The 19,209-nt window shown below is 37.7% G+C and overlaps 1 protein-coding gene across 5 annotated transcripts in view; it reads left to right on the top strand.

Moving 5' to 3' along the window:
• LOC5570937 (protein outspread) overlaps nucleotides 1-19,209 on the top strand; it is a 656,156-nt gene that overhangs the window by 503,017 nt on the left and 133,930 nt on the right. For 3 of the 5 annotated variants that reach the window (XM_021844551.1, XM_021844546.1, XM_021844547.1), the window contains exon 6: nucleotides 9,453-9,689. The exons of the other annotated variants lie outside the window; for them this stretch is intronic. In XM_021844551.1, the coding sequence (XP_021700243.1) occupies nucleotides 9,453-9,689 (237 nt within the window). The remainder of the gene's footprint in view (nucleotides 1-9,452; nucleotides 9,690-19,209) is intronic. 5 annotated transcript variants of the gene reach the window in all.

The following is a 19,209-nucleotide window of genomic DNA, read 5'->3' as shown; positions in this document are numbered from 1 at the left end:
CTCATTACCACAGCGGGTTAAGAATAACAGAAGGTCCTGAAGATTCAGGTTTCTGAAATCAGTTTCACTTAATAAGTGTTTACCGAGTATTTGGAATCGCAATTACTCGAAGATTGGATAGTTACGTATCAGGTGATAAGAAGTTCCATAATCGGAATCACAACTATCACACACAAATGTATCAACACACTGAATATTTGCCATGTGATAGTTGAGTCGGCAGTGGCCAGTCAAGGTTGTAACCAAGCGACTGCAATTCTGCTTTGACAGATTTGTTAAACACTTAGCCACCTTTGGGATGGCTCAGTAATGTACAGACGTCCACTCGTCTCGCGAAGGGAGTTGTGAGGAACATTTCCTATAAGCAAAGTGACAAGCAATTTTGATTTCACTCGAAGCAAGGACAATTGTGTCCCAATTCACCGGAAGTGGAAACATCCAAATCACTAGGATTTCCAATAGACGGAGAAAATTCATGGAATTTGGTCACAAACAATTCCCAGTTTGTGGAGTATAACAAATACAAAGTCTGCGAATTTACATTCTTATGTTCATATAGAGATGTAGGCCATTTCCTACAATAAGTAATCCAAGATTTGAACTACTTAAGCATTCCATCAGACTGGAGCTTCTCAAATTGATATCTGAGCTGCTCCAGATGATGTGATGAATATCAGCATCACTGCCCACAATATGCAGAAGGCCTTTTCATAGGCAGTGAACGACAACTCGTTTGAAATCATCCATTGGGGATGGTTCATCATGTGGTAAATACACCACAAAACGAAAGACGTATTTCCTATTGAGGTTACATACAGAAATATCAATTGTGACAGCACATACATCTCTGGTTGTTAGCTCAGAAATGAGTGTAGCGACGTCAGCGCTATTTACGAGCACGCATGCACGAGGCATGGCACGCGAGTATGCCATTTTAAGTTTCTGAAAGTATCAAAAACTGGGTCGACTAGGTTACCTAGATAAAAGTTCACAAAAGTAAGGTTTTTTAACTAGCGCCACTTGAGCTGTATCATTTACATGAGTCTACAAAGATTAATCGTTGCTGACATTTTATGCTGGAGATTGATCTAACTAAGCTATCCTAGCCGTAGCCACTGCCCAAACTAGACAGGATTAAGCTTTTCGCAATCTCAGAACGAAAAAGATCAGCAGCGAACAAAAACCAGATCGGTATCTCTTAAAAGTCGCCAAAGGCGAAAAGCACAGAATACACTGCGTAAAACACATAATGCGAAACCATAGAGGTGAAAATTTAAACTAAATTACAATGTATTAATAATCCCACCCTTATTTAGCCTCAGGCTTGAGACTGAAGAAGGCCAGCTGATTATCTCGGAGAAACACAAGTTCACCTGCACCATTGCTCCGGGTAACACAGGAAGGGCATAATACTGTAGAGGGCGCCCTGGAACTCCACAGGCTCCGTTTGCAGGTAGGTTTTATTTAGACCCCCCTAACCATTCATTCTTAGGCACGGTAAGCTTAAACCCATATGAATTAGGGGTCACCTGTGAGGTGGACTTTTACCACCGGAACAAGCAGTCCGTAGTGTTAATTCTTAGCCAGTTGAAACAACCGCTGCCGACACTACGCGGCTATCTAGGCTGATTGGGAAAAGGAAGTTAACATTGATGATTAACTCCTGACGTGCCCGAACAGCCTAAATCGACACTGTTGCCAAGCCCTAATGAATATCAAAATGTCTACCATTCTAAACTCCTATTTTTGGACCATCATGAAAGTTTTATCTAATTTGAAGCTTTCAGTAGAAGCTCAAAGTTTGTATTCATATTCATGTGCCTAAATGAAGAAATATTTAAACACTAAATATATACTTGTTTTAATTAATTATGATTCGTGGTTTACGGCTAACCAGCCGAGTGGAAGTTTGACAAACCGAAAAACTAAACATTACATATATTTTGCAATTGGATTGAATGGACAAATTGATGCGAAGTTTGCGAAAAAGTTACACGTCTTCTCGGTGAGAATCGAACTCATTACTCCCTGTTCTCTATCCTATTTCGCAAAGCGCACCTCTTTCGGAAAAATTAGATGCCCATCCAAACACATGGCTTTCTATTTATATCCAATGCATAGCCCGAGAGCGAATTATTTATCAGGTATTGAAATACCACACCACATTCGCCAACGACGTACTGGCTGAGATTTCTATAGTGCGGGTTTCCAATGGGTCGCAAAGTTCTCGAACGACCGGTTACGGAACATGAGTCCGTTGCTCGATAAATACTTGTTTTAATCTATTATTATGATTAAAATAGATATGTTATGAATAACCACTTTAAGGGTGTACTCGCAGTTGGTTTGATGTGCCTTTTTTGCAAAAGCAATGTTGTCAAAAACTGAAAGAGACGTAAAAGCGGTAGAAACAACTGAACATAGAAAAAAAAATGTTTCCGTGATCTAACAAAAACTACCTACTCATGACTAACGAGATTTGACGTGTTTTCGTTATATAGAACCACTGCCTATAAAACTATAACTGATATAGGACAGTTATAGTTGGAAGAAGTTGGCATTGAGAAAACAGCGCTCAAAGTTTTAAGTTTGTCTTCTCACACAAATTCAAAACTTTCTAGTACATTTCTGCATGCCATATTCAGTTTCCACCAGAGCACAAATAACTCACTTTACTTCTATTGATTAGCAAAAAATATAAACTTGAACACAATTCACGTTTCGTAGTTGCTATTTAGCTTGAAAGTCCAAATAGAAACTGAGTATAAGCATTGAGCATTGATGACCGTACAACACGTAGTTGTTACTCTGTGATTGACCAGAATAATTAAAATTGCACAAAAAACCAACAGATGGAGCTTGAGAGTAGCTTACCATCTTCAGTGTATAATTTTGAGAAAACCAAATATTATAAGATCACTATCGGCGCTGGTCTCGTTTTTACAGTCATCGAGAAAGGGGAGCAAGGTTATTGTGACATCCATTGTTACTACCGAGTATACCACTTCATATTCATGGTTTTCACAGGAAAGAGTTTTTGTTGGTGGGAAAGATTCAAAAGCAACACAATCTGGATTCACCTTGATGAGTGATGCGATTCTTGTATTTCCAATTTAAAAAGTTATCCATTTACATAGTTCTCTTCTATTATATTCTTCCGTACACAAATTTGTCGACGCCTTCAGTAACGAACCATTCAAAGAGTTTGTTACATTTGGTAAGTGATTTGATTCATGGTACATGAATCGATATAAACTTCTATAAAGGTACGTGTCCTTCAATATGTATTATGTAAAATATCATGTATGAATGTATGTAAAATAATTGTTTTGTGAACACATGCAACATTCATAACGTTATCACAATAAATATGTGAAGTAGAAACATGAAACGAGCTCATCAATTGATGATCCATTGTTGACAGTGGTGCTCTTATTCACTTCAATTTTTTCACCGCACGCCTAAAACATACGGGCTATTGAATAACGAGTATGCTTGCTTGGGCTTCACAAAGCACTGCAAAATCGGAAGTAGATTCACGATGAAATGATTAAGTTATGATCACCTTAAGTATTTCTTCTTATTTTGCTCATTGGTATAATTTTTGCCAATATTTTGTTAACATCATTATTACTCTTCTCTTGCCGCAACGATTTAGATTTTCACGAATGAATTGAAATCGACTGCTTACATGGGCGTATTCAGATGAAGCGTTGATCCCACCAGGTCGATGAAAAATAAAATCATATCAAAAGTGGGTTACGGAAGTTAACAATTTTAAAAATTATGATTCATGGTCATGGAAAAGGTTCAACTAAAAAGCAGAATCTTGCTACAGATCTTTCCGAAAATCATTCAAAAATTTTGTCGGGAAATGAGATCTTGCCAGGAATCTGCCAACAAATTGATTCTTAAAGTTTAATATAATTTAACATGACATAATATAATATGTTTTATAAAGTCCTACAGAACCATGCCGAAAACATCAGCGATATTTTCCAGGCATTCCTTTTTTAATTCTACGGAATGACTACAGAAATTATTTCAGAGAGTTGATAAGAAATTCTGCCTATTTAAATATTTTGTCAATCGTGTTTTTTTTTTTGGATTTTTTTATTTACAGATATTTTTATTCTATAATATCTTTAATTCCTTCAGAAATTATACTAAATGTTTTCTAACTTTTGATGCAAGGATTGATTCAGCGTCTAATTTTGTTATATATTTTCAAGATCCCATAAAAAAAACCCAAACATGAATTGCCTTAATGGTAAATTGAGAATAAATGCAGTGAAAAATTCCGCTCAATTTTTCTTGTCGGATTTCATAAAAAAATACTTTAGAATTTACTACGTTCTTATTTTAGACAAATCAGTTTTCCAAAAACACGAATAGAATGTAAAGTGTCAAGACCGGAATCTGGCTGTTTACTTTGTGAAATTCCCGAATAAATCCTTGAAGTAGTATAAGTAAGAATGGGCTGAACTTGTCCTGAAATCTTCCTTAGGTTGATTTTGGGTCTCATACTATCCAAAGCAAAATCGCCATATTTACAGCCTTTTTCTAATCCGTTCAAAACCCTCAATGTGACCCGTAATCCAATCGAGAAATTGATTTATTTTACATTTTGGACTCAACTAATTTGTCCAGTGTTATACAAAGAGAAAGATTTTTAGTGTTATGTTTAACGCAAAATCTTGATTAAACCATACAAATTTCTCGAGACAAATTTCGAAAAATATCATTATGTTGATATTGCCTTTGAGATCGTTCACCTACTTCCCTTTATAAAAGTTTCTTCGTCAGGGATTTAAAAGATATGTTTTACTTCATTGATAACATTTCTTCCAAACAGTTAATTAATGAATTAAGTGAAAATTCTTCTGAAATCCTTCAAGTTTTTCAACAGAAACATCAAAAATTTCAAAAACTGTTGTTTTGAAGAACAAAAAAGCTTGACGTTTTGTGCGCCTATGAATGATGATAGCAAATCAATAAGGCAATCATTGCGATGTACCTAAAAATTGGATCTTTTCTAAGTTTTGATCGAGGTTTCAAATAGGTTTAAGTAATAACAGCAATATGTACGTTATTGACTGTTGTAAAATTAAAATTTTCATTAAAAACAAAAGTAATTTGTTTTGATCCATTACATATTTGTAATACAATCGCCTCTCCACATATCGATATCGAAGGGACCATCGAGATAGGGAGAGATCGAGACAAAGAACATTAATTTAGTGAACACTAGATTGAAAATCACTCCGATACTAGGAAAATAATAAACAAACAAACTTCTTTCGAGTTTCCAAATTGTTCTGAATCGCTTAAATGTGGTCTAGTAACCTTTGATAATGTTCATATCGACATATAGAAAGAAAATTGGGAACAAACAATCAACAGCAACACATCGAGATATGGAGATATCGAGATAAGGAGGATATCGAGATATGGAGAGAGAAATCGTATGCATAATGAAGGGACCGAAGCAATCCTCGACATACTGAGAGATATCGAGATGTGGGAGTCGACTGTAATAACATAGGCTGCTTCCGCTAGAGTTGGGGTTTGAAACATGGTATCAATTGAGAGGAGGGGGGTTCATTATGCCAAATGTCGTTATGCCAAACGTCCTTATGCGAAACGACTTTATGCGAAATGTCCCACCCCCGGTGAACTGGAGAAGCTTGGTTTCAGCAGTGCCAGATTTGGGCTTCGGGGAGCCCGGCTCAGACTTTGTGAAGGGGGCCCTAAATACAAAATGAATTACGAAATTAATTGGGGAGAATAATATTGTAATAATGAAATTACCAAAATATATTAATATTAAAAATATTATTGAATATTGCATCATCAACCAATCGCAGATATGCACCATTGAGACAAAAACAATCTTCTGATAGTTTTGTTTTTATAAATGGGATTGGAATGCCAAACGATGAATATGTTACAGCTTGATTGAAAGAGAATACAGTAATGACCCGATTTTAGCATCCATTTTTGCCCGATTTTGTTAGCCACGTTAAGCACGTCTATACTGGCTATATTGGGTGCATAAAGTCATTTATAACCTTGACCACTTCTATGCAATCATCTTAAGACCGAAATTTTGAATTTTGAATAATTATTCAAGAAAATGATCAATGTTACCTTGGATTACGGTAGATAGAAAATGGAAGTAAAAACAAATGTTTATATTAACAAAATCATAAAACTAAGTCCTTAAGTTAAAATGAAACTTGAAACCAGTCGAATTTTTTTTCAGTATGCAACATGGGGCTGACAAAATCGAGACATTACTGTATTTCTATGCATAATACCATTTTATTGTGGTTCAATATCTTAATTTTGATATTATAATTGATAAATATAGAGTTCACTCTGTAGATTTAATGACATTTAAATAATGATCCTCATCTCGTAGTAAAAATTTTCCCAGAGGCGATTAAAATGTGATTTTCATACTACTTTCTTATGTGATTTCAAAGTAGTTCCAGGACACGGAATATTTAAAAACTTTTGGTTTTGGCCAAAAAGGGAGGATCAAATCTCATTCCAATACATATTGTTCAAGTTTGATTTTTCCAATCACTCTCAATTAAAGAGAAAATGACAAATTTACTTATTACTTCTTATGATTCCTCGAAATCTAATATTATTCAGAAAATTATACACTGCTGTATTGTTTCAGATAAATCTCAAAAGACAAATTGAATAATGGTCCTTATTAATGGAGCCACCAAATTAAGTATAAAATGTACTTCTTTCTTATCAAAGCAATTAGATCTGTAGACTAGAAGTTTCCTGTTCTGTGGATTCCAACAGAAAAAATTGTATTATGGTAATCTATGGGCCCAGATAGCCGTAGCGGTAAACGCGCAGCTAATCAGCAAGACCCTCAGCTTGAGTCGTGGGTTCGAATACCACCGGTCGAGGATCTTATTTTAAACGAAATTTTCTCGATTCTCCAGGGCATAAAGTATCTAAGTATCTGCTTTCAATCAATAACTGTGGTAGGGCTACTTATAAGAACAGAAGTGAAGCAGGCTCTGTCCTATTTGGAACGTAACGCCAGGAGAAGAAGAAGAAAATGATGGTCATCTCTTAAAATTCACTAATAATCTTTGAATTTCCAAGATAATTGAAAAAAAAGTATTCTGCGTGGGAAAACCTAGATTTTCTAAATATGTAGTACACGGAGTCAAATTTATTTGTCTTTTTACTGACAGAAAACAATTGTTTATCCGTAGAGAAATTCTGAAAATATCCAAAATATTTGACACTTTTTACTGTTGGCTTAAAAGCTATACAGTGTTCCTCATATTTTCTACAGAATCGCAGAGGTACCCTCCAACATAGCTCCATAGATTTATCATGAATTCATTCGATAAGAACTCTTAAAATGTTGAGGTGGGATTCAAGATTTTATTAAAAAATTGACGGTCATCAATTGAGATAAAAAAAAACAAATGTTCAGAATATAACCCTCTAATACCCAACCCCGCCTTTAGACGGGGTACACTTTGAAATTTTGTGTATTTTTCCGTAGCTCGGAAATCAAAATGATTTTATTTTTGGCTTATACCTTGTCTCATAACACGCATATAAGAATAGTTTTTTATTGCTTTTGAAACTTTTTTGTATTCTTAGAAATTGTTTGAAAAATTGCATTCTTATACAACCTACAAAATGCCTGGGCTTCATTTAACGTGTAATATAAAAAATCGTACCTTTTATATTTTTCTACGATTAACACGCTCCGAAAAAAAATTAAAAATTTAATATTTTTAAAAGTACCGTGACAATTTAAATTTTTATTTTTGCCAAAAATCAACAACTAGAAAAGGCTTCGAGAAAAAATGAAAAAGCTAGGGATGTTCAAAAATAAAAATTATAAAAATCAAAAACCAAAATTTAAAAATATTACACAACTGATCGTGACATGCTTACAATTTTCAAACATTTATGGACTATATCTGTTAATCACATCCACTATTATCACTTCACAAGGCAATTATTATGTTCACAATATTCGCTAAGTGGGGTGGTATCCAGTCGTTTCCATATTTCTTCAGCCAAATGAAATAAAAAACGCGGAAGCGAAACAAAACGTGACAGAAAATTAAAAACACAGCCGCCCGCGCGCACAGCCTGCTGCGATCTTCCGGCACACTTTGCTTCCTTCCTTATACAAAAATCCTTTGCTATCCAGCATTACCAGCGGTAACGAAATTGTACTTCCGCCAACGGCTTCAATGCAAAATCTAAGGCACGGATGGTAACAAGGATCCATAAGGATCCAATAGGTAGCACTGAAAACTACCAGTCTTGAATCATTGCTTTAGGCACAGGATGTCTGCATATTATCCGTACAAACTTTGAAGGCATTCCTCTATGCAACCAAGATGAACAAACAAATTGAGAATTTCTGCATGATTTATTATCTTGACCTATTATATTCTTATTACTAAACAATAGTTTGACACATTTGTGATGTCAAATGTTCTTAAAATAACGTCTTTGAAAATTTTCAATTTGATTATCTCAGTACGAAGGAATCATATGCAAATTATTAAACAATATTATCTCTGCTTACATAAGTGTTAAAAAAGATGCATCGACATAGATTTTTTATTAGTGTCAATGAGAGATATTTTTTGCCATATTTCGTTGTTCGGATAATTCACCCTGTAGTATCAAAACTTCAATTAGCAGAAAGAATTCATTTATGCACAGCACGATAGCACAATGCACACTGGTAATGGTTTTATTAGGCTATTCATGATGTTGTATAATCCAAAGCATAAACTGTTGGCAATTTAAATGTTATTGAAACCTTATGAGTGAATCCATTGAGTCTATGGGTACTTTTAGACACACTAAAAATATGGTATGACCAGTAAAAAATCTCAACTCTTGCTATTCTAGAACTCCAACATGTGGTTTCTACTGTTCTACTGCTAAATTTTCTACACGCAATTAAATTTTCCAAGGTTTCATCTCACCGACTACGGTTATTAGCCCCTCGTCATAAATTACATCATATCGATACCTACCTCCATTCATGACGGTTAAGCAGTTGAGATGCTCGTCCTTCTATCGTTATTCCACACGCCCGCGAGCCACTATTGAGACTGGTGTGCAGCCGGGCATCATCAAAAAGATGCCTTCTCCAATTGCCTTCCTCATTCCAGATGCAAATTTATTCATAATTTCACAGAAATTGCTTGCATAGAACAAATTTCCCATTTCGCTTAAGGAATCTATTGCCAATAGGAGTGTACCGCTAGAAGAATGAAGGAATGCACCATCCAGTAATTGTATTTCCATTGCCTTTTCTTTCCCTTCACCTGCTTCTGCAATTGCACTTCTGTGACCTGCTGCTTCTCTGCTCCATCCTCGGACCTCTCGCACATGTTCTGGCACATGATGTGGCAAACAAATCGAAACAGCTCCATCAGCCGGGCGGAATCGGCACAATTCGTACCACAAAGACATGCTGCCATCACCCGTCGTGGCTAATCTGGAGGCCTTGACGGCGCCTTGCTCCTGGAATCCCGCGGCCACTGACGAGAACAATCTAAATGCAAATAACGAGAACAGCGGTCCAGGCAATTCTACAACAACGTCGACCACCACCGGTAGCAATCTCGGTGGCAGCAATAACAGCAACAACGTGAACGCCAAAGGTAAGTCGTTGATCGTGGTCAGATTCTCTTCGAATCGTATTCTTACCATTTTACGCGGTTTTATGATGGGGCTTTGGAATGTTTGTTGGGAGGCGCATAGACAATGACGAATGATGGGCTTGACTTATTCTGGAGGAGTACCTACTTGAAAAACCGTTGCATAATCATTTATGGGTATTTAGAGTTGAACAAGTGATTGAATTTTGAATTATGCCTTTCGATTGTCGAGCGGAAATCGATGCATAATTTTGGTGGCTATCTCTGTTAAAACCAATTGGTTGACATTCCCGACCAGCAAGCCTATAACAATCACATACCAGAATAAGCTATATCGTACACCCCCGGTAATTTGAAAGATACTTCATGCAAACCTCTTTGTTTTAGTTCTGCATTTTGTTTCACGATGTTCAATTTCGCTTTATTTAGTTCTAAGAGATGAATGACATTTGAACCCTTTTTTTATTTGAACGATTAGCGGGATGCAAATTGAAAATCGTCAAACCAACGGGAGTAATCGTACCTAAACTTATTTTTCACTTCTATTAAATGACAATGTATGGAAACCTAATGAAGACCATGACATGCTATCGTAACAGAACTAGTTACTCAGATTTCTAAAAAATTCGCAAAGCTTGATTTGTTATCTCAATAATAATGTTTGGTATTAATTTGTTATCAAATACCAACTCAATAATTAAAAAGCTCTTAAATTCTACAAAACATAGTCCAATAGTAATCCAATTTATTATGTTATTAATTGAAATTTATGGTATTGGTTTTTGTTATTTTGCCTTCTTATTACCACCTAATGCAGACTGTGATTCGGTATTATTTTTTACTTATGCACACATAGCACGCTGCGCACAACACCTTTTTGTACCAAAAGGATCCGAAGCAAACACCAAATTTGCAGAGTTGCTGTCCGGCATTTTAACAACATGCCCTGCCCATCGTAACCTTTCGGCTTTGGCCACCTTCTGGATACTGGGTACGCCGTAAAATAAGACGAGCTCGTGGTTTATACACGTTACCGAAGATCGTCCTTACAGTTCCTCCTCTCGAGCATAGCCCACGTTTCATGCCCGGAGAGGACTACCGGTCTTATAAGCGTCTTGTAGCGGAATTTGGGGCAAGTGTGCTACCTTAAGCAAATTGCTCTCTATTATTCCCCTACTATACTTCAGAAACTGCTACTGGTGCCTCATTTTGGTTTATTATCACGATATATTTGATGATGTTTTCATTTTTATAAATTTCACTCCAACAATTTTTGTTTACCAAATAGGTGGCACACTTGCCCCAATAAATATACATTTCAACCAAATTGGATTTCGTATGTCAAACTAAACACTTTTCTCGTTCAAATACCACAATAACTTACACATTTGAATAGTTTCACGATGTACAGTACGTTAGAAAAATCTGTTAATAATTTACTTTTCACCATGCTATTTAGAGACAACGAAATCCTATAAAAATCCTCTCAAATTTAGTTGTCTTTGCACAAGTCGATGTAAATAAGTGGAAAATAGAGCAATTTTCATCATATTTTGATCATTGTATTGTGAACTATAAGGGAACATATTGTTGAGCTCAAAGAGAAAATATATATTGTAGTTTTTTTTATAAAAAGCAGGGGTGGCACATTTGCCCCTCTGGCACACTTGCCCCAAAGTCCGCTACATGATACATTTGGCGCGGAGTGAATCTTTTTTGACTGCAGCATCTTGCGGAGGCCATAGTAGGCCCGACTTCCATTGACAATACGTCTCCGTATTTCACGGTTGACGTTTTTAACAGCCATCATCAGGAATCCAAGTAAAACGAACTCGTCAACAACCTCGAACGTATCCCCGTCTATCATGACACTGCTTCCTACGCGAACCCTGTCGTGCTCGGCAACGCCTACTAGCATGTACTTTGTATTGAACGCATTCACCACCAATCCGACTTTTGCTGCCTCGCGTCTCAGGCGGATGTATAGGTCTACCACCTTTTCAAATGCTAGGGCTACAATGTCTACATCTCAGCGAAGCAAACAAAATGACTAGATCCGTTAACAATCGTATGCCGGCTGTAAAGCCCGGCTCTCCGCATAATACCTTCAAAGAAAATAGTGAACAACAGGCACGAAAGCCCATCACCTTGTCGTTGTACCCGGTGGGAATCAAACGAATTGGAATGTTTACTGAAATCTTCACGCAGTTCTTCCAGTCTGTTGTCGATCGGCCGTTAACGAAACCGGCTTGATAACTTCCTACAAACTTGTTTAGTACAGGTGACAGACGACGGAAGATGATCTAAGATAACAATTTGTGAGCCGCATTAAGGATAGTGATCGCTCGGAAGTTCTCACAATCCAACTTGTCAACTTTCTTGTAGATGGGGAATATCACACCTTCCTTTCACTCCTCCGGTAGCTGTTCTGTTTTCCAGTTTGTGCTTAACAGCCGTTGCAGACAAATAGCCAGCCTCTTTGGGCCCATCTTTATGACTTCAGCTCCGAAACCATCCTTGCCAGCAGCTTCATTGTTTTTGAGCTGATGAATAGTATTCTCAACCTTTCTCTGAGTGGTGGTTGGTTGATTTCCATCATCCGCAGTACATGTCCGTCGATGTCTTGACCATCATTGCATACGCTCTCAGCACCATGCAGGTGCTCATCGAAGTGCTGCTTCCAACTTTCAATCACTTACGCTTGTCCCTCAAGATGCTCCCATCCTTATCCTTGCACATCTCGGATCGCGGCAAGAAGCCAATTGCGAGATGCGTTGAACTTTCGCGAATCTCGAGAACGGCACTGCTGTTCTCTCTCCTCGCACTCCGTCTCCTTATCCTTGCACATCTCGGATCGCGGCAAGAAGCCAATTGCGAGATGCGTTGAACTTTCGCGAATCTCGAGAACGGCACTGCTGTTCTCTCTCCTCGCACTCCGTCTCCTCCAGACGGCGTTTTTTCTCCTGAAAGAGGTGGGTCTGCTGCTTACGTTTCCGTCTATAACTTTTCACGTTCTGCCGGGTCCCGTCGAACATGGACGCTCGCGCTGCATTCTTGTCCTCCAGAATCTGCCTACATACCTCGTTGATCAAATCATTCCGCCGACTCCATCCTACGTATCCGACGATGTCCTCAGCTGCATCGTTGATGGCTACTTTTTTTTTCTCTCCAGCAGTCCTTAAGAGAGACGCACCTTGCTTTAGGCACTCCAGGTCATACCGGGCGGCCGTCGGTACAGTACGTTGTTAACGACAGAGAGTTTTGGGTGCAGTTTAATCACCACCTGATAGTAGTCAGAGTCGGTAATGGTGCCACGATAGGTCCTAACGTCGATAATGTCAGAGCAGGGCCGGTAGTCGGTCTGAATTCCTCCTCCTGGCCAACCTGAGCGTTTAGATCTCCTATGATGATTTTGACGTCGTGGCTCAGGCAGCTGTCGTACTCGCGTTTGAGCTGCGCGTAAAAAGCGTCTTTATCATCATCAGTTCCTGAGTGAGGGCTGTGCACGTTTATTATGCTAAAGTTGAAAAACCGACCCTTGAGCCTCATTAATAATCCCTTCCAACACACTTCCTGCAACGCTACGATGCCGAATCCGCGGTCCTTTAGCACGTTGGCGAGTATGCGTGTGCTGCTGATGAAGTTAAGAGATTTACAGTTCCACGTACCGAGCTTCCAATCGCTAGTCCCTTTACGTCGCTGTGGTCTTCGCCGATTGTCCCGTTTGATTATTCGTTGCTTGATTTTTTTACGGCTGGCTTGCAGGGCCTGACACCAACCCCCTAGATTTCCGGCGGACCATTCCCCCTAAATGTTCGGAGGACCATAGTGCGCAGTTTAGCTTAGAGTCCTTCTCTGGCACTCGGACGATGATCAGCCGCCCCTGACAGACGCTGTTGTGAGCCACTCCTAACATGGAGTACAGACGTCCCAGGTTTGCAGAAGCAAAAGCAAAAGCAAACCCCTCCCCCTTCCTGAGAGCGTACGACCAGAGTTCCCACCGAAGTTGGTTACCGGATCTTCCCTAAGGTTACTCGTACCCCGGTCAGTACCGCGAGGAGGTAGGGATAGGAGTTGCTGGGCAGAAGGCTAAGGACCGCACATAGGGGTCTATTTTATTCCTTCAGGTACGCGAGGTGCCAATGGTACGCCATGCCCAGCCATTTATCAACCTGCAATTGCCTTTATCGTGGCAACGTCACGTTTTTGTAATTTTTAAACAAACTATGGGAGGTTCGTCATTTCAAGTGTCGACTAAAACCCTTGCTTCTGTTTTGTATAATTTTAATACTCAATACTAAATTTCTTTTCTCGCCATTACTAAAAATTACCTATGAATAGATCGACATTACGAATGTCGACGTAATCTTTTAATCTTTAACCGCCAGACAAAATGGAAAACTAATTTTAAGTAAAAAATCAATGAAAAAAAATCATAAACTAAAATTATTGTCCAGCCAGCTAGGTGGTTGCATTGAAAAATATTGCAATGTAATACATTCCTTTCGATGTTGAATGTTGATGTGCAAATCTATAAACAACATTTTTGTCTTATCGTTTAGTCTAGAAAATACATAATTTAATATATTGTCATACGACGATTGCCCGTCACAAATGTAACTGCATATATGTTCGAATGTATTACAAGGCACGAGTTATGTGAGGTCAGCCGAACGATTATTCCGTTTATTATTGATAATTGTTGTCGCAAGGTTGTGACCATAATTAAAGCCAACTCGGACGACTGTGTAAATAAAAAGGCAGAAACCAGTGTCTCTGTTAATCACATCACCACCTAGCTATGTAGTAGGAATTTAGTTCAAGAAACCGACGCCTGGCGCAGGGCAATCTCAAGTGCTGAAGCCATCGACCTTGAGCTGTCCAGTCGCACTTCTGATAGCGAAACATGCTGGCTACTGTTTTTCACCTTCTTCACAAGTACGAGACTTCATTGATACCTGTGGTTTTGAGGCCAAAAACTTTGTTCGCGAAGAAAAACAAGTTATGCGCTTAAATTTATGTTGCCGCAGTTGCACACGTGTATCCGCATCTGCAATTCATAGCCCCGATCGTACTCTCCGATAAAATCGAAATTTATGCTCGCAGTAATCAATTACATATTTATGATATCTCAATATTTTTTTTTACCGCGGATTCCATTTTTCGCTGCCAAGTGGAATTGATTGCTGAATAATGCATTCCGCCGGGTCATAAATCATTTCCCGTCGACGGACGTATGAAATTTGATTTCAAAATCGCTAAATCATACCGAAAACGTGTTTGAAAATCGTTAGGAATTCATGTGCGCCACCTGCCAAGGGAAGGCAGCGGAAAAAATCGAAAATGTAGGCATTCACGCGCACACACCTCCCTTTCGAAAGAATCTGCTCCGAGCCAAGTGCATTTTGATAGGCTTGGTGAATTCCGCCTCTTGCTTGCTTAACAAACCGACGACCGTTCTTGGCGTGGTTGCCTCAGTAGCAGCGGCCACAATTCCACCAACTGTCCATTGTAGAGACGACGCATGGTGACTGGACCTCAAAAAAGTTGGTCAAAATGGAAAGAATGAAATAATCATCTTGAAGAATTTTAACTTTATCTGAACATAAGATAGTTTAGTTAGGCTTTACCAACCGAGTGAAAGTTTTTACAACTACGCAACGAGCGACGTAGTTGGTAATGCACCTGTCTACCGGATTTTGGAGTCGTGAGTTCGATTCTCACCATTCAATCCAATTGCAAAGTTTATGTAACATCTGGATTTTCGGTAGTTTATAATACTTGTTAAATACAGCGTTTACAAATGTAGTGAATTGATAATTGAGACTTTTGACACTTCGTCGTTATGACCGATCTTTTTTAAAATGGTGTCACTATTTCGGGGCATGGTTGATGACGTCGCTGTGCTTTTTTTTTGTTGCTTACTGATTGCCTTTCAATGCTATTCACTTTCATCGTCGATTTATCACGAACTTGCTGCGCCTGAGCGCTTCGCGCGAATTCAGGTGGCTCAGATGCACTTGCCATTTCGCGATTTGGTTAGCGAGCAGGCAACTTTATGATCTAGCTGTGCAGTAAAATAAAGTATTTAGATTGCAAGTTCACATTGTTGCAGTCTATGCCACAGTATACCTCAAAATTTGGGGTTTCGCTTTCGTACAGGAGATGATTTCAACAGCACAATAATTTTGTGTCTTAATGTGAAAGTGAGAGGTCCAAAACACTTAAGTTTTGTGTAAACGAAAACATACCCTGAGTATTCAAAAGCTCAAACCTGAAGAACCAGACAAGCAACTATCTGGTACAATATCCGATTGATTTGTCACTTGCTAGTTGGGTGATCACTGGAACATGTTTTCAGTGCATGTTTCTGATCGATTCACTAAACTAAATACTGTGACGAAAAAGCTTCGAAAGACATGTTGAACCGAGAAAAAATGTCTTTGAAACCGATAGAGTTGGTTTGGTTTTAAGGTATGGTACCTTAAGATTGTTATCGTTCCAGATCAATATATGTTTTGCTTAAAACTGGCTAAAAATGCTGTTAAAAATGTTAAGGAGTTATAATCGAATATAGCACTTGACTATTACTTTTTATTATTTAATACTAATATCCCCTTATCTTATAATGATACTTTGATAAACTCTGTTCCTCTGTGCAGCTCTACCAGTTGATCTTTATTATGCGAGTTCCAGGCGTTTACAAAACGCAAAACATGCTTTTGATTGCCGAGTTCTTAAAAGCCTTCATTTTATCTCATCTTTGACCGCCATCCAACACAACTAAATAAAGAAGTGTCATATTCAAAATAAACTAGAAAGAGCAACGTCATTACAGGCTAAGTTGAACTACTCAAAGCCTCAGAGACCTATAACTCTTCAAAAAGCATATACAAAATATACTGCTTTCAATGGGTTTTCAAAAATCAGCTTTAATGCGAACTCTGAGATATAACCTCTCGACCCTTCAGAGCCATCTCCTGAAATTCTTCAGGATCACAATACTCCAGAAAGTTTTGAAAATTTGAATCTACAAACATTTCAGTGATTTCCCGAATTTAGAAAAATTTAAATATTACCATCAAAGCCAAAACTTGTCGTGGACTATTGAAAATTTCTGTCATTTACAATTTTTTTTTTTTTTTTTTTGACAAGACTAGTATATTATCTTTAGATTTAGTTCCTAAAAGATGTATTCATTAACTGAAAGCTTTCTTTGCGAAAGTTGCCATTTTCGCATTTCTATATCGTGTGGCAGGTACGATGATACTCTTTGCCCAAGGAAGTCGAAGAAATTTTCATTACGAAAAAATCCTGGGCCGACCAGGAATCGAACCCAGACAGCTTCAGCATGGCTTTGCTTTGTAGACTCTAACCACTCGGCCAAGGAAGGCCCAGACTGCAGCTCAATTACCAGCGACATCAAATCAACTGCGTAGGGTCAATCATCGCTGGCCGACGAAGCCAACGAACTGTGCAATAAATGAAAAATTCAACTACAAACCGATCGATGATGTCTAACAAGGGCGGGAAAACATTCCAACAGCCATCAGGCAGAGCTACAAATGGAAAACAACGATAAAAACAGAGGCAAACAGAAAGGCAATAATTATTGACCTTCTCGAGCATCATTATTTATAAATTTTTCACATCTTGTAGCATTTGCAGCTCGCGTAGTCCTCATCGCGCCGTTTAACACTGAGCGTGGTCGACTTTAACGCCAGAGACCTCTCAGCTATACAGAGTTATGGGGGGCTGCTGCTGGTGCAATTGGAGGATCCCATGCAGCCGGTTCGACATCCTCCGCCGAGCAGAAGCTGCAAACGATTCCACTTTCATCAGTGTTGTTATTTTTTAAATACCAACAACAGCATTCGCTCGAAATGTTTTCATTTTCGTTTCATGAACGATCGAATTCCTTGTTTTTCTCGGTGCGGCTCTTCACGGTGTGTCTGAAATCGTTATAACCAAAAAATAACCATCAATTTTGCACGCACTATTCGAAAACATGATATCCTAGCATTTGAAGAGCTATAGTGATTTGAATATTTAGGACCGTTTCCAAGGGATATTTCATGTTTAAAATTGAAGCAATGGGAAAAATGTGTGTAATCTCATATGCATAACATAATTTAGAACTCATAAATAAACTTGTGTTGTGCTTATCACATTGTTAAAAATAATGGAGATTATACCCCAAGTAACCAAATGTATACGGCTAATATAGGGCATGCTATCTGATTGGGACATTATGTAAAATTCATTTATACGTTGTACACAAAGAGTCATGGAAATTTAAGTCAAAAATCATGGCTGTAGGACATTTCGTCGAATGACGTTTGGTCGAAAAAACATTTGGTCGAAAGGACATTTGGTCGAATCGACATTTAGTCGAATTGCTTTGGAACATTTATTTTGGTCGAATGACGTTTAGTTGAACGGAAATTTGGTTGAAATATTATCTTCAAATAGCTTTCAATACATTTGGTAAAATTGAATATTGTTTTCTAAGTGCTGCAAAGTTGGTAAGTTAACGTATTCTTTTGAATGATCTGAATCATTAACTGTTGTTGAATAAAAAATGGGACATTTTATGTAGTTTATTTTTAAATTTCATACATCTTTTAGTATAGGATTTCACTGATTATTCAATAAAAGTTTTTAGAAGTAGTTTTTTTACATTGACTGAAATATTAAGCTCTAGTGAATTTATTATTCATAACAAGAAGGAAAACACTGAAACAAAGTAATTGTTATACACGAGCGGATCAAACGAGCTTACTTACCTTAACAGTGTACTTGCAATTCGACTTTACAAATTGAATAGACACAATCACAAAATCAACTTCATGACAAAAAATAACTTGAAACGTATTAAAAAATTGTAATAATAATTAGAACAATTTTCGAAAAAAAAAGTTGAAGACTATCATTGAAAGGTGCGAAAGGTTTCCAAAAAATATAGACATCTGCCTTTCACCTAATTTAGAATCAAAATCAAACTCGAAACACTTACCAATAATATTTTGTCGATAATTATAAGTATTAAAGTTTGTCATTCGTAGGACATTCAGCATTATACGTCTTAACGTTAACATTTTTTTTCTAATATGCTAACCTGTTCATAGAGAACATAGTTTTCTTGTTGAAATAAATTCTAAAGCACAATTGGTCGACGTACAGTAAAAGTGGACTAAGTATCATTTTTCATATTTTAAGAGAAATAAATTAAAAGTTTAATACCTTGAAATATTTGAAATTTCTAAATTGTTTGTTGTTTTGGTACATCTTTGTGTTGCTTTCAAACAACACAATAGAAAAACAAACCTCTGGTTGAATGACTTTTTGAAGAACTTTATACACTTGAATGAACTATTTCTTCGAAAATAAAAATAATTGATGCTTGCTTAGTCAAATTGGGTTAATATCCTTAAGATAGCTAGATTACCAACATCTCTCTAACATAAGTTTCATAAATGCTCCAAGAATCCGTATCTTTGAACCAAGTAAAATTCTTGAAGTA

Source organism: Aedes aegypti, chromosome 2 (genome assembly GCF_002204515.2).
Source record: "Aedes aegypti strain LVP_AGWG chromosome 2, AaegL5.0 Primary Assembly, whole genome shotgun sequence".
Taxonomy (NCBI): domain Eukaryota; kingdom Metazoa; phylum Arthropoda; class Insecta; order Diptera; family Culicidae; genus Aedes; species Aedes aegypti.
The sequence above is the reverse complement of the archived record's forward strand: the minus strand, read 5'-3'. Positions and strand labels throughout refer to the sequence as shown.